The sequence below is a fragment of the Sprattus sprattus genome (genome assembly GCF_963457725.1).
Source record: "Sprattus sprattus genome assembly, chromosome: 1".
NCBI classification, from domain to species: domain Eukaryota; kingdom Metazoa; phylum Chordata; class Actinopteri; order Clupeiformes; family Clupeidae; genus Sprattus; species Sprattus sprattus.
In genome coordinates, this window is record NC_137920.1 from 42,685,174 (window position 1) to 42,699,687 (window position 14,514).

Below are 14,514 nucleotides of genomic sequence, written 5' to 3' on the forward strand. Positions count from 1 at the left end.
GTACACCTAGCCATCAGTATCCCAAACTGATTCACCTCTTACAGTCTGCTGGGTGTCCAAACTTGAACAGTGCACACACGTACACTCACCATGACACAGTCAATCAGATGGAGGAAGCGATTGCAGCGACCGTAACCTCTGCCATTGATGACCTCATCACAAACAGCAGATACGTGGGTGTGATAGTAGATGAAACCACTAACATAACTGTTGAGAAAATGCTGATTACATACCTACATACACTTCAACAGAATGGGGAGCCAGAAACAGTGTTCATTGGCAACTATGCCATACCCTCTGGCACTGCCGAATGCATCACAGCAAAAATAAAAGATGTGCTTTCAGGTCGTGGTGTAGCGATGTCTCGGGTTGTTGGGTTGGGAAGTGATGGGGCAAATGTGATGGTGGGACGAAAAAATGGAGTCGCACAACAGCTGCGCCAGAATGACTGTCCCTACATCATAAACATTCATTGTGGTGCGCACAGGACGGCACTGGCAGCCCGAGACGCATCAAAGGCGGTGCGTGAAGTAGATGCTTATGTCACCACCGTCAACAACATCTACACGTTCAAGAATTCCCCCATCCGAACACATAGACTGAATGAACTCCAAAAAGAAATGGAGGATCACGACTTGCTGAGTCTGAAGCAGCCATCTGCTACGCGCTGGCTGTCCCTGGAGAGGGCAGTTAAGGGCATACGGGCAAATTGGGTTGCTGTGGTGCTGGAGCTCGAGGAGGAGGAAGCCGCGAGAGACTGTCCGGTAGCGAAGGGTCTGAGGAGGCAGCTCCAGAAGTTCACATTCCCTGCACTGACACACCTCCTCACTGACGTGCTATCTGTAGTCAACAGGATGAACCTCACTTTCCAACAAGTCCGAGCGGACAACAAGATGCATCAACTCAACTCTGCCACCTTGTGGACACAGGAGGGAATTACAATTGAAAGAATGCGTTTCAGACAGACCGACCGACCGACCGACCGACAGACGGACGGACATACCCTCTTATAGAGATGCCGGACGCATCTAAAAAGAGGACGTCAACATCTCCTCCATCCAGCCAGTGGTCAACATGACACTTGCCAGCCTGGATGACCTGATAAGTGAGCCAGGTGTGGCGGAGAGAAAGTTCAGAGAGGCGTCACAGGACGGCAGATTCTGTGGCATCACCCTCACACAGCCAAATGCTCAGGCCTTCTCCAATCTGTGCTCCCAATACCTGGCAGAGATCACCAAGTCAGTCAAAAAAAAGATTCCCCGAAGAGCATCTGGGAATCATCGCAGATCTCGACACCGTGCTCAACGCCTCGCGCTATCCCACAGCTGACAGCGCGTTGAAGACCCACGGACTAGAGGCATTGGAGCGCGTCTGTGCCCACTACGGGTCACCGCGGGGTGCAGCTGCACCACTGGTTGAGAATGACCGCATGCAGAGGGATTTTCTCCCGATGAAGAGAGTGCTGGCAGGGTCGGGAAATCCCTCGTACAGGGGCTCCTGTCGGCTGCTCATCACTTCGCTAGGGGAAATGTTTCCCGATTTTAGAGCGCTGGCTGATGTGGCGCTGGTTATCCCAGTGTCAAGTGTTGCAGCTGAGCGCGGATTCAGCCTTCAAAATAACATAAAAACCGCCACGAGAAGTCGTCTGTCGGAGGCAAGGATGCAGCATCTAATGACAATCGCCTCGGCAGCAGTATCCATCGATACGTTTGATTTCACGCAAGCAAGCACACTTTTCAAATCCATGCGGGCAAGAAGGAAAGTTTGAGCTGCCTACAGCAGATTACCAAGAATTATAAGTGGACTGTTCATTTTCACTATAATTGTCTTCGTTCAGCTAAAAATAGCCCATCGTTCTATGGTAAGGCACAACAGCAGCAATGTTTTAACAGCGGAAAAATCGAGTTCTGACCGTCAGAAAGAAATGCATAAATAAATTATTAATTATTATTGAAACATGCTTGTTCTGTGAATTATTTTTAATGAAAATAAGTCAATAAAAACAAGTGAGGCTATTGAATATAAGCATTATAGCTTAGGCCTATATTACCTATATTACCATTTAAAAGTTAAAATAAAATGACAGATAATAATGGACAATGACGGATTTTTTACGACCCTGTCCGTCAAAATGACGGACAATGAAAAAGTCTAGCGCAACCTCTGGTCAGAGTTGAGGCTTCAAGGGTCAGAGGTGAGTCTTGTGAGGTGCGTCTCACCGGAGAGTGTGCTTGGGGTCGGCAAGCATGGTGACCCGGACCTTGCTGCCCAGGATCTTCAGCGGACGGTCGTAGTAGTACTTCACCATCAGACGAGCGTCCTCACGGTCAACCATTTCAATATGGGCCTGCAACACAGACATCAGCAGATGCAGCATCGGATCAGAACCACACACACGCACGCGCACACACACACACACACACACACACGGATCACAAACACACACACACATCAATCCCCTAACCCTCAACTCTCATCCTCACCTCTGAGCCGCTGAACTTTGAGCGCCGCACTTCTCCGAACATCCTGACAACTTCCAGAACCTTCTCCTGCGTGTCCTTCTGCTCCGGCAGCCGAGAGAAGAGAGCCGTTCCACACTTGGACGTCCTGGACTGGCTCCTGGTGTCCTCTACCCCTGGGACCTGGACACAACACACACACACTTAACTCAAAGCTTCTCACACACACACACACACACACACACACACTTAACACAAAGCTTCTCACACACACACACTTAACTAAAGCTTTTCAATGAGAACTACTGCACCACTTACTACTAGGGTTGGGGTTAGCCTAGCCACTTACTATTAGTGTTGGGGTTAGCACACACACACACACACACACACACACACGCAACCTGTATGCTGGCAACGGTAGGTGAGAGGTAGACGTAGATCTTGTGTTGCTTGGTGAAGTCCAACTTGTCGTAGAAATGAGACACCATGGCGTGAGCCTCAGTGTGCGAGTTGAACTCCAGAAAACCCTGGATGGATGGATAGATGTATTCAGCTTTGCATACTAGTTTTGAGTGTTTAAGAATAAATTATACACACAATCACACACACAGACACACACACACACACACCTTGGAGGGGAACACCAGATGTTTGACCACTGTTCCAAATGGTTCTGCCAGTTCTAGTAAGTCTTTGACCGTGACGGAGCCAAGAGGGAACTTGGTGACGACCACTCTGGTTCTGAAGACGGGCCGCTGGAGGGGCTAGTGAGGAGATGGACAGAGTGTTTTAAACAGCACAATCATATGTGTGTGTGTGTGGCTGTGTGTGTGTGTGTGTGTGTGTGTGAGTTTGTTAAACAGCACGTATCCACAAGAGTAAATGGCAGCTCTTAGACTACCTGTGAGGATGTAGGATCCCTTAAAGCAGTGTTACTCAACCACTGGGCTGTGGCCTATTGGTGGACCGCGCAGCCCTTTCTAGTGGGACAATATTAAAAAAAGTTTGATTCAAATTTGATGTTTTAAACACAATTGAAAATGTATAAATAGGCATAACAGACAGATCATGAAAATAATATCCTATCTTGTTCGAACTTTACAGCGTCATCAAGTTTATGCGCTCAGTAAGGAAACGTTCTACTCTGTGGCGATATTAGCGGAAAAATTAAGAAGTTTCTCAAGCGAAAGAATGACAGCACTGGTACCGTCATAAACCAGAAACTACTAACATTCAGCATAAATACAACCCTGATTATATGTGATTTGGTTTTGTGAATGGAGGTGAGGATGTTGAGCACAGTGTGCAGTGTGTCAAGTATCCATGTTTTAACACTGTCTGAAGCGGCCATGTTTCAGGTCCGTTAGTGGTTATTGACGTTTTGCACTAAAGCTTTTATTCTGACACACGTGGGACTGTGGGCATGTCACGTGAGAAATGTATGAATGGATATAGGCACCTGAGCACCGGTGAGTTAGTATGGAGTATGTAGAGAGGGTGAGAGAAGGAGATCACATTTTTGTTGACCGTCAAGTCAATCCACTGGGAATATCATCTGTAAACCTGATGCTTGTTTCAAACAATAAATCTAAGAACGAGAAATCAAACCTAAAAGCAGCGGACAGTGGATTTGTTTATTGTGCGTCACACAAAGTCAAACTCCTCTGCTTAGCCTCTCCGGTGGTGGAGTTGCCTACCGCCGCCTACACTGTCTAATGAGGCGCTCAAACTTTAAGATCTGAAGCAATATTTGGAGACGCGACATCCAGCACTCACTGATAGGGTTGGGTACCGAGAACCGGTACCAATACGGCACCGGTTCCATACAACCGATACCTACCCGGACCGAAATGCAACGCAGATTTCGGTGCTTCCTTTCGGTGCCTGAGCAGATTTTTTTTTTTTTTTTTAATTTTTTTTTAATTTAAATTTTTATAAATTAACAAAACTAGCGATAGCTAACGAGATGTAACGTTAGTGGCGTAGATCTTTCTGAGTACGATCTGTATACTTTTTTGTGTTGCTAACAGATTTCGTGGGGCACATATAAAACTGCTCCATCTCCCAATGTAGACTCTCGCCTGTGTCGCTCACGCTGCATTCCGTATGGGACTAGTGGAAACGAGATTTGTGTTGAGTAGTTGCCATGGTAATGGGTTGACTTGCGTGTGGTTTCGGTTTCAAGATAAGTGTGGTTGTTCTAAGCAGAAGTTGGATACGCTTTATTAAACGGAGAGCTACCGTCTCATCCAAAGATATTCCTTCTCAATGTGAGTTCTTAAGAGAGCACTCGGACGCTACAATAACATTGCAACAGTCTGACAGCGAAGAGCAGGCAGCCTTGCACAGAGCAAGCACAAACAGAGCTAGCCATCAATATAACGGAGAAAATGTCGAAAGGTAAACGATCAAAAGTGTGGCTGTATTTCGCACAAAAAGATTCAAACAACGCGACGTGCAGCATATGCAACAACAAAATTGCGTGTAAACTCTTAAAGGGGCAGTAAACATTCACGAAACCAGTGGGTTTAAATAAATGCAAACTAATTAATATTTTTTTTACTCTGAAGGCAAACATGCTCATATTTCTGCAAAAGTATTACTGAAGTGTGAAGTGTGTGTACAGAGTGTGTTATGTATTTATTTATATAGTATACTGTAAACAGTTGTTATAAGTTAATATATTGTTCATAGTTGAAGTTAAAAGGTTTGAAGCCAAGTGTTTTGTATTTATTTTTATTTATAGTATACCTTATACAGTTAATTTATTGTTAAATTTGAAGAAAACTATTTGCCTTGGCAATAAATAAGCCTAATGTCTTTAATTAAAAAAAAAAAAAAAAGTATCGGTTCTGGCACCGGTATCGTTTTAAAAGTATCGGTTATGTACCGGTATCGGAAAAAACCCAAACGATACCCATCCCTACTCACTGATAGCCGGTGGAATATTTCAAAAGAAAAGAGTGCTTTGAAGGCAAGCTACTTGGTAACTATACGTGTGTCACAGACCAAGGAGGCCTACGATCGCGCAAATACCAATAGATGGGCCTTAGTAGAAAAGGTTGAGAACCCCTGCCTTAAAGCATCCATTAAAGCACAACCATACACTCTACCATGGCTATCAAGGGCACAACCATACACTCTACCATGGCTATCAAGGGCACAACCATACACTCTACCATGGCTATCAAGGGCACAACCATACACTCTATCATGGCTATCAAGGGCACAACCATACACTCTACCATGGCTATCAAGGGCACAACCATACACTCTACCATGGCTATCTGGGCCAGACTTCACACTTGTCCACCTCCAAATCTACATTTAGTCATTTGGCAGACGCTTTTGTCCAAAGCAACGTACAAGGGAGAGAACTGTCAAGCTAAGAGCAATAAAAACCTGGTGTAACAGGGCCGATCCCATAACTGACACAGTAAGAGTAGAATAAGGGCTGACCTTCAGTGGGCCTGATAACACCCTCTTGGGTTTGGGCGGGTCGGAGCTGGGGACCGGTCCACCTGAGAAGAAGGCAAGAGAGGACTTTAAGATTTGCATCAAACCAGCAAGCTATTTACGATTAACATCCAACCAGCAAGCTCTTTACGATTTACATCAAACCAGACAGCTCTTTACGATTTACATCAAACCAGCAAGCTCTTTACGATTTACATCAAACCAGCAAGCTCTTTACGATTTACATCAAACCAGCAAGCTCTTTACGATTAAAATAAAACCAGCAAGCTCTTTACGATTTACATAAAACCAGCAAGCTCTTTACGATTAAAATAAAACCAGCAAGCTCTTTACGATTCACATAAAACTAGCAAGCTCTTTACGATTAAAATAAAACCAGCAAGCTCTTTATGATTTACATAAAACCAGCAAGCTCTTTACGATCAAAATAAAACCAGCAAGCTCTTTATGATTAAAATAAAACCAGCAAGCTCTTTACGATTAACATCGTTCTTTGTCAGCTGGGCTACTGAGTAGTGAGTTACCTGTGTTACGGTTCGGGCGTTTGAGGGAGGAGCGCCCAGGTCTGCGGTCTGTGTCATTGGGATAGAGGGACGACCTGAGAGGATGGAGAAAATCAAGCATCTGTGTCTGTGTCTGTGTCTGTGTCTGTGTCTGTGTCTGTGTCTGTGTCTGTGTCTGTGTCTGTGTCTGTGTCTGTGTCTGTGTCTGTGTCTGTGTCTGTGTCTGTGTCTGTGTCTGGGCCCGGGGTGGGTAATCGGGAGAATTCTCTTAAAGTAGGCTACACACGTTGTGCATTATGACACAGCAGCCTCTGCATGGGTTGTACCATGCGAGGAAGTTCTCCCTTCCCAAATACAGTTGGTTGGGTCCATAGCCCGTCATTTCCAAAAAAGTTCTCTCAGATAGGCTACCGATGGGCTGGCCCTACCGCAACGATACGAGGCAGGGAGGATGGATGGGAGGGAAAGGCCAGGAGGGGCTGAAAAAGCCAGGTTGAAAAAAAGAAAGGCTTTGGAGGAGGATGCTGCCAAATGCTGCCCTTACCGATTTAAGAGGACAAACACAAGTGGCAACTGGTAAAGAGAGACATAGGCCTAATGATAAGCAACGTAACTATTCGGCTAACGTTGTAGCGTTGGTTAATATCGTTGCAGCGTCAACCTATTTGCAAGCAAAATATTAAATTAGCCTTTTTATACCCAATACATGGCGATCACTAGACTTCGCAAATATTATGCAAAAACTCAAACTTGATCTGTGTATGCAGTAAAATGACTCCTGCTGAAAATAATGAACGTGAAATTTGCAATGAGGAGGCCATGAGAGGATAACAGAGTAAACAATATGAATTCAAATTATTTAATGTAAGAAAGAGCAGTATATGACAGTACTTGATGAAAGAAAAGAATGCCAGGGGAGATTTTAGATGATGAACCAGTAGCCTCATCTGATGCTGCCTTTGAGGTGAATGTCCATAATGTTGTTATGGACACTGTGGCAGGTAGCATGCATAGGAGGATTTCAACAAATGCAAAACTTGCCTCATTTCGCTTGTCTTGACCCTAAAAACTTTCCTGAAATAAAGATAAATGGGCTCCCTAACTCAGCACTCCAGGAAATCAGCAAATGTCGGCTTACGTTAGATGACAGAGCTACTGTTAGCACATTACAAACGTAGCTGTCTAGCTTGGCATACCATTGGAAGAGACTGAAAAAGTCCTTTCTTGAAGGTTATACTGTCAGGGCATGTAGTGAGGTGGCACAGGAAGGTCAGGAGTATAGTGGCGGACTACCATATATGGAAGAATCAGAGATGGAGCTTGAAAGCAGGACCTGTTCCTCCTGCAAAACTGTGCCATTTGTGTCCACTTAATACTCTCACAGTACAACCTCCTCACAGATGCGTATCATGTCATTGGGTTAGCTTTGGACAAAGTTTCTGTTGACTTTGTCCATCACACAGATTGCAAGTAAGAGAAGCTTCTCAATTTTAACATTTGTGAAGAATAGGCTACGAAGCTCATTGAGTCAGGACAACTTGAAGGCTTTCATATTAATGTGCACAGAGAAGGAAATCCTCATGTCTATAAGCAACGACACAGTTATATAGTAGATAAAGTGGCTGAAACCAGTGCACTGCTTAGGTGGTTACTGATGCTTTAGTGTAGATGCTGTTGGTGCTATTCGCAATGTAACTATACTGTACTGTGAGTTGAACTGTAAACATTAGTTCAATATGCCTCCTTGTTGAAGAGTGTGATATGTTTCAAATGCTTTATTTATTTATTTCTGCTTTTGTTAATTGATCAACCTATCCTTGTGGAATTGTGAAATATTTTTCGTTAACTTCTTAGCTTAAGTGGATTATTATTTAACCTTTACATTATTTGTTTAACCATGGTATTAATAAAAAAAAAAACTACAGGATAGTAAGAGCTGAACTAATTCCCGGGCTAAAAAGTGTCCCTACTCCGGCCCGTGTCTGTGTCTGTGTCTGTGTCTGTGTCTGTGTCTGTGTCTGTGTCTGTGTCTGTGTCTGTGTCTGTGTCTGTGTCTGTGTCTGTGTCTGTGTCTGTGTCTGTGTCTGTGTCTGTGTCTGTGTCTGTGTCTGTGTCTGTGTCTGTGTCTGTGTCTGTGTCTGTGTCTGTGTCTGTGTGAGAGGAGACTTACGTTCCTTGCTGGTAAGGATCCCAGGTGGGAAATCTGCAGGAAGGACAAGAGTAGAAATCAGCCATCATTCATTCACCCATCCATCCATCTCCATGGTAACCCCTTTATCCCCCCATCCAACTACTCCTCCACCCCTCCACCTCTCTATCCCCCCGATCCAACTACACCTCCACCCCTCCACCTCTCTATCCCCCCGATCCAACTACAGCACCACCCCTCCACCTCTCTATCCCCCCATCCAACTACCCCTCCACCTCTCTATCCCCCCCATCCAACTACTCCTCCACCTCTCTATCCCCCAATCCAACTACAGCACCACCCCTCCACCTCTCTATACCCCCATCCAACTACCCCTCCACCTCTCTATCCCCCCCATCCAACTACTCCTCCACCCCTCCACCTCTCTATCCCCCCATCCAACTACCCCTCCACCTCTCTATCCCCCCCATCCAACTACTCCTCCACCCCTCCACCTCTCTATACCCCCATCCAACTACCCCTCCACCTCTCTATCCCCCCCATCCAACTACTCCTCCACCCCTCCACCTCTCTATCCCCCCATCCAACTACCCCTCCACCTCTCTATCCCCCCCATCCAACTACTCCTCCACCCCTCCACCTCTCTATACCCCCATCCAACTACCCCTCCACCTCTCTATCCCCCCATCCAACTACTCCTCCACCCCTCCACCTCTCTATCCCCCCATCCAACTACCCCTCCACCTCTCTATCCCCCCCATCCAACTACTCCTCCACCCCTCCACCTCTCTATCCCCCCCATCCAACTACAGCACCACCCCTCCACCTCTCTATACCCCCCATCCAACTACAGCACCACCCCTCCACCTCTCTATCCCCCCCATCCAACTACTCCTCCACCCCTCCACCTCTCTATACCCCCATCCAACTACAGCACCACCCCTCCACCTCTCTATCCCCCCCATCCAACTACTCCTCCACCCCTCCACCTCTCTATCCCCCCATCCAACTACCCCTCCACCTCTCTATCCCCCCCATCCAACTACTCCTCCACCCCTCCACCTCTCTATCCCCCCCATCCAACTACAGCACCACCCCTCCACCTCTCTATACCCCCCATCCAACTACAGCACCACCCCTCCACCTCTCTATCCCCCCATCCAACTACTCCTCCACCCCTCCACCTCTCTATACCCCCATCCAACTACCCCTCCACCTCTCTATCCCCCCCATCCAACTACTCCTCCACCCCTCCACCTCTCTATCCCCCCCATCCAACTACAGCACCACCCCTCCACCTCTCTATACCCCCCATCCAACTACAGCACCACCCCTCCATCTCTCTATCCCTCCACCCCCCCATCCAACTACAGCACCACCCCTCTACCCCTCACCCCTCCACCTCTCCACCCCCCAGCCTAGTAAAGCGGTGTTTAGATGTAGTAACTAGTAGCTGCTTATTTACTTACAGGCGCAAGAGCTCCTTCCTGGAGGACTCATGGCGGACACCGTGGAGGTGGTCTTTCCACGTCTGAGAGACAGACAGACCGACAGAGAGACACACAGACAGAGAGACACAGACAGACAGAGAGACAGACACACAGACAGACACACACACACACACGAGACAGAGCGACAGACAGGCAGACAGACAGACACACAGACACACAGACAGACAGAGAGACAGGCAGACAGACAGGAAGACAGACAGACAGACATACAGACAGACAGACAGAGGGAAAGGAGATATGGGTGAAAAAAAGTCAACAAGGGTTCTCTCTCTCTATTACGTCAGTCACACACACAGTTTTACAGTTTCACAATACACACACAGTCTTACAGTAAACACACACACACACACAGTCTTCCAGTGCATACACACAGAATCTTCCAGTACATACACACACAGTCTTCCAGTACAAACAGACACACAGTCTTCCAGTACATACACACAGAATCTTACAGTACATACACACACACACACACACACACACACACCTTTTTGGAGTTGACCTTGCATTGGCAGAGACTGCAGGTGTGGGGGAAAGAGTGGGGCTCATCACCATGGAAATCAGCCATCTGAGACAGGAGGAGAGAGGGAATGATAGGGAGAGGGAGAGAGAGAAAGGGAGGGAGAGAGGGGGAGAGAGAGAGAGAGAGAGAGGGAGGGAGAGGGTTAAAACTACTTCATCAAACCATTGACCCACTTTATCACACAATTACTACACTAAAAAATAAAACATGACAGGGTTTACACTAGGGGTGGGAATCTCTTGGCACCTCACGATTCGATTCGAAATCGATTCAGAGGTCAACGATTCGATTTAAAATCGATAATCGATTATCGATTTAAAATCGATTTTGTAATTTAAAAAAAATTTATTTTTATTTTTTTTTACACATCCATTTTATGTTGAAATGCAAGCTGCATTGTAACACCCACCAACGTAATAACTTCCCACCAACGTAATAACCCTGCCAACGTAATAAAAAAGTGTGCATTTCAGACGTAATAGCCCGGCCAACGTAATAATTTCCTGCCAACGTAATAATTCTTGCCTCCTGCCAACGTAATACACAGCTTCCTGCCAGCGTAATACTTATTACGTTGGCAGGAAATAATTACGTTGGTGGGAAGTGTAACACCCACCAACGTAAAGCTTCCCACCAACGTAAAAATCCTGCCAACGTTATAAAAAAAAGTGTGCATTTCAGATGTTATGGTCCGGCCAAGCTTGAGAAGTCTTATATTTTGTTACATTTTGTCCCACCAATGTAATACATTTGATCATCAATAGATTCCACTGGGTAGTAAGTTTTTATTTGTATTGAAGGGGCAAAGACATGTCAGGATTCTCATCTCTTATCTGACACATTTAACCATACAGATATATGCCTCTTTTCCACTGTTTTCTGGTAGGCCTTCGATTGTGCAGGCAAAATGAGCGTTTGTGCACAAACCGCCTTTAAGATAGCCTATTTAACTTTGTGACCTTAATTGACCATAGGCTACTCAGCACCCCCTCAACATCCAAATGACTCGAAAATGGTTGGAATCGTTTGTGCTTCGTTTGTGCACGATTGTGCAGGCAAAATTAACGTTTGTGCACAAACCGTTTTTATATAATTTAACTTTTAATTTTTTGGAAGTAGGTGACGCAGCACCCCGTCAACATCCAAATGACTCAAAAATGCTTGGAATTGTTTGTGCATGTGTGTGGGTAAAATTAACGTTTGTGCACAAACCATTTGTATGTCACTTTGTTTGGTTTTGTCATTTTATTTATGTTAAGTCCTAAAAGTTAAATATCTTAAAGACGGTTTGTGCACAAACGCTCATTTTGCCTGCACAATCGTGCACAAACGACGCACAAACGAATCAAAATACTTTTATTCATTAACTGGGCCCTGTTTCTCGACAGGTTAGTTGCTAACTAAGTAGCAACTTAGTAAGTTGCCAATGGGACATTGCATTGCAGCCAAGTAAGTTGCTAACTTAGTTAGCAACTAACCTGTCGAGAAACAGGGCCCTGAATTAGGGTTGCATTTGCATGTAGACTTTGTTGCCATCTAAGTTAACTTTGTTGCCATCACTATTTCTTTGTATTATTGTTCAAAACTGTATAATTAAATGTGTCAGACAAGAGATGAGAATGTCATTGGGAACAAAGTCTTCAATACAAATAAGAGCTTACTGCCCAGTGGAATCTATTAAGCAAATTATCAAATGTATTACATTGGTGGGACAAAATGTAACAAAATGTAAGACTTCTCAAGCTTGGTCAAGCTATTACATCTGAAATGCACACGTTTTTATTATGTTGGCAGGGTTATTACGTTGGTGGGAAGTTATTACATTGGTGGGTGTTACACTTCCCACCAACGTAATCATTTCCTGCCAATGTAATACTTATTACGTTGGCAGGAAGCTGTGTATTACGTTGGCAGGAGGCAAGAATTATTACGTTGGCAGGAAATTATTACATTGGCCGGGCTATTACGTCTAAAATGCACACTTTTTTATTACGTTGGCAGGGTTATTACGTTGGTGGGAAGTTATTACGTTGGTGGGTGTTACACTTCCCACCAACGTAATCATTTCCTGCCAATGTAATACTTATTACGTTGGCAGGAAGCTGTGTATTACGTTGGCAGGAGGCAAGAATTATTACGTTGGCAGGAAATGATTACGTTGGCCGGGCTATTACGTCTAAAATGCACACTTTTTTATTACGTTGGCAGGGTTATTACGTTGGTGGGAAGTTATTACGTTGGTGGGTGTTACACTGCAGACTATTGCATTGCTCATAGAAAGTCAAAATTGTGACCATTAAAAGCTTTTACTCTAATAAAGCAAATAGCGAAGGTAATTCATCTGTTGATTTTCTTCAATTTAGACTCTGAGTTGCAAACTCAAATGATTCAATAGTCAAAATGCATCGATAATAGTTTTATCCGTTTCGAATTGATATTCGATAATCAATCGATAATTGCATTTCAACATGAAATGGATGTGTAAAAAAAACGATTATCAATTTGAAACCGATAAAACGATTATCAATCCATTTCGACTTTTAAAACATTTGAGTTTGCTACTTAGAGTCTTTGCTACACTTCCTACTTTGTGTTTGATAATTAAAGAAAATCAACAGATGAATTACCTTCTCTATTTTTTATGAAAGAAAAAGCTTTTCCTTGTCACAATTTTGACTTTCTATGAAGAATCCAATAATCGATGCAGCTTGCATTTCAACATAAAATGGATGTGTAAAAAAAAAAAAAAAAAAAAAAAAAAAAATTTTTTTTTTTTTTTAAATTACAAAATCGATTATGAACTTTTCTGAATCGAGACAGAATCGTTTGAGAGAATCGATTAAAATCGAATAATCGATTTTTTCCCCCACCCCTAGTTTACACCTTTACATTAATAACACACACACACACACACACACACACACCTTTACATTAATAAAGAGAAGGAAAAGCTCAGCTCCTCCCTCTCACACTTTATAAACCACCTGCCCATCATCTCAGCTCCTCCCTCTCACACTTTATAAACCACCTGCCCATCATCTCAGCTCCTCCCTCTCACACTTTATAAACCACCTGCCCATCATCTCAGCTCCTCCCTCTCACACTTTATAAACCACCTGCCCATCAACTCAGCTCCTCCCTCTCACACTTTATAAACCACCTGCCCATCATCTCAGCTCCTCCCTCTCACACTTTATAAACCACCTGCCCATCATCTCAGCTCCTCCCTCTCACACTTTATAAACCACCTGCCCATCATCTCAGCTCCTCCCTCTCACACTTTATAAACCACCTGCACATCATCTCAGCTCCTCCCTCTCACACTTTATAAACCACCTGCCCATCATCTCAGCTCCTCCCTCTCACACTTTATAAACCACCTGCCCATCATCTCAGCTCCTCCCTCTCACACTTTATAAACCACCTGCCCATCATCTCCAACTTCCTAGAAAAAGTTGCAACAAGTTTATGAGAAGCAGATTCAAGTTTCCCTTCAAGAACCACACAGAGAGAGAGGGTGGGCAGAAAAGGTTCCATCACAGGAACATTATTAGTGTGTGTGTGTGTGTGTGTGTGTTATGGGTATCTAGCAGGAGAAGGGCATCTTGGGAAGGCCATTGGGGTACCACTTCTCTCTCTAGTGTGTGTGTGTGTGTGTGTGTGTGTGTGCGCGTGTGTGCAGTGTGTGTGCAGTGTGAGTGTGCAGTGTGTGTGTGTGCGCGTGTGTGCAGTGTGTGTGCAGTGTGTGTGTGCAGTGTGTGTGTGTGTGTGTGTGTGTGCAGTGTGTGCGTGTGTGTGTGTGTGTGCAGTGTGTGCGTGTGTGTGCGTGTGTGTGTGTGTGTGTGTGTGTAGTGTGTGCGTGTGTGTGTGTGTGAGGTGTGTGTGTGTGTTA

The 14,514-nt window shown here is 44.8% G+C and overlaps 1 protein-coding gene across 7 annotated transcripts in view; it reads right to left on the minus strand.

Moving 5' to 3' along the window:
- The window catches only part of LOC308366496 (uncharacterized protein), a 31,350-nt gene that overhangs the window by 12,327 nt on the left and 4,509 nt on the right, over nt 1–14,514 (minus strand). For 6 of the 7 annotated variants that reach the window (XM_080840212.1, XM_080840211.1, XM_080840210.1 and 3 more), the window contains 9 exons: nt 10,587–10,667; nt 10,058–10,119; nt 8,610–8,642; nt 6,461–6,534; nt 5,919–5,980; nt 3,089–3,223; nt 2,861–2,986; nt 2,484–2,642; nt 2,220–2,347 (listed from right to left, as the gene is read on the minus strand). In XM_080840212.1, coding sequence (XP_080696338.1) covers nt 2,220–2,347; nt 2,484–2,642; nt 2,861–2,986; nt 3,089–3,223; nt 5,919–5,980; nt 6,461–6,534; nt 8,610–8,642; nt 10,058–10,119; nt 10,587–10,667 — 860 coding nt within the window. Of the gene's footprint in view, nt 1–2,219; nt 2,348–2,483; nt 2,643–2,860; nt 2,987–3,088; nt 3,224–5,918; nt 5,981–6,460; nt 6,535–8,609; nt 8,643–10,057; nt 10,120–10,586; nt 10,671–14,211; nt 14,246–14,514 lie in introns of those variants that run through there. The other variant, XM_080840216.1, reaches the window with a different exon arrangement.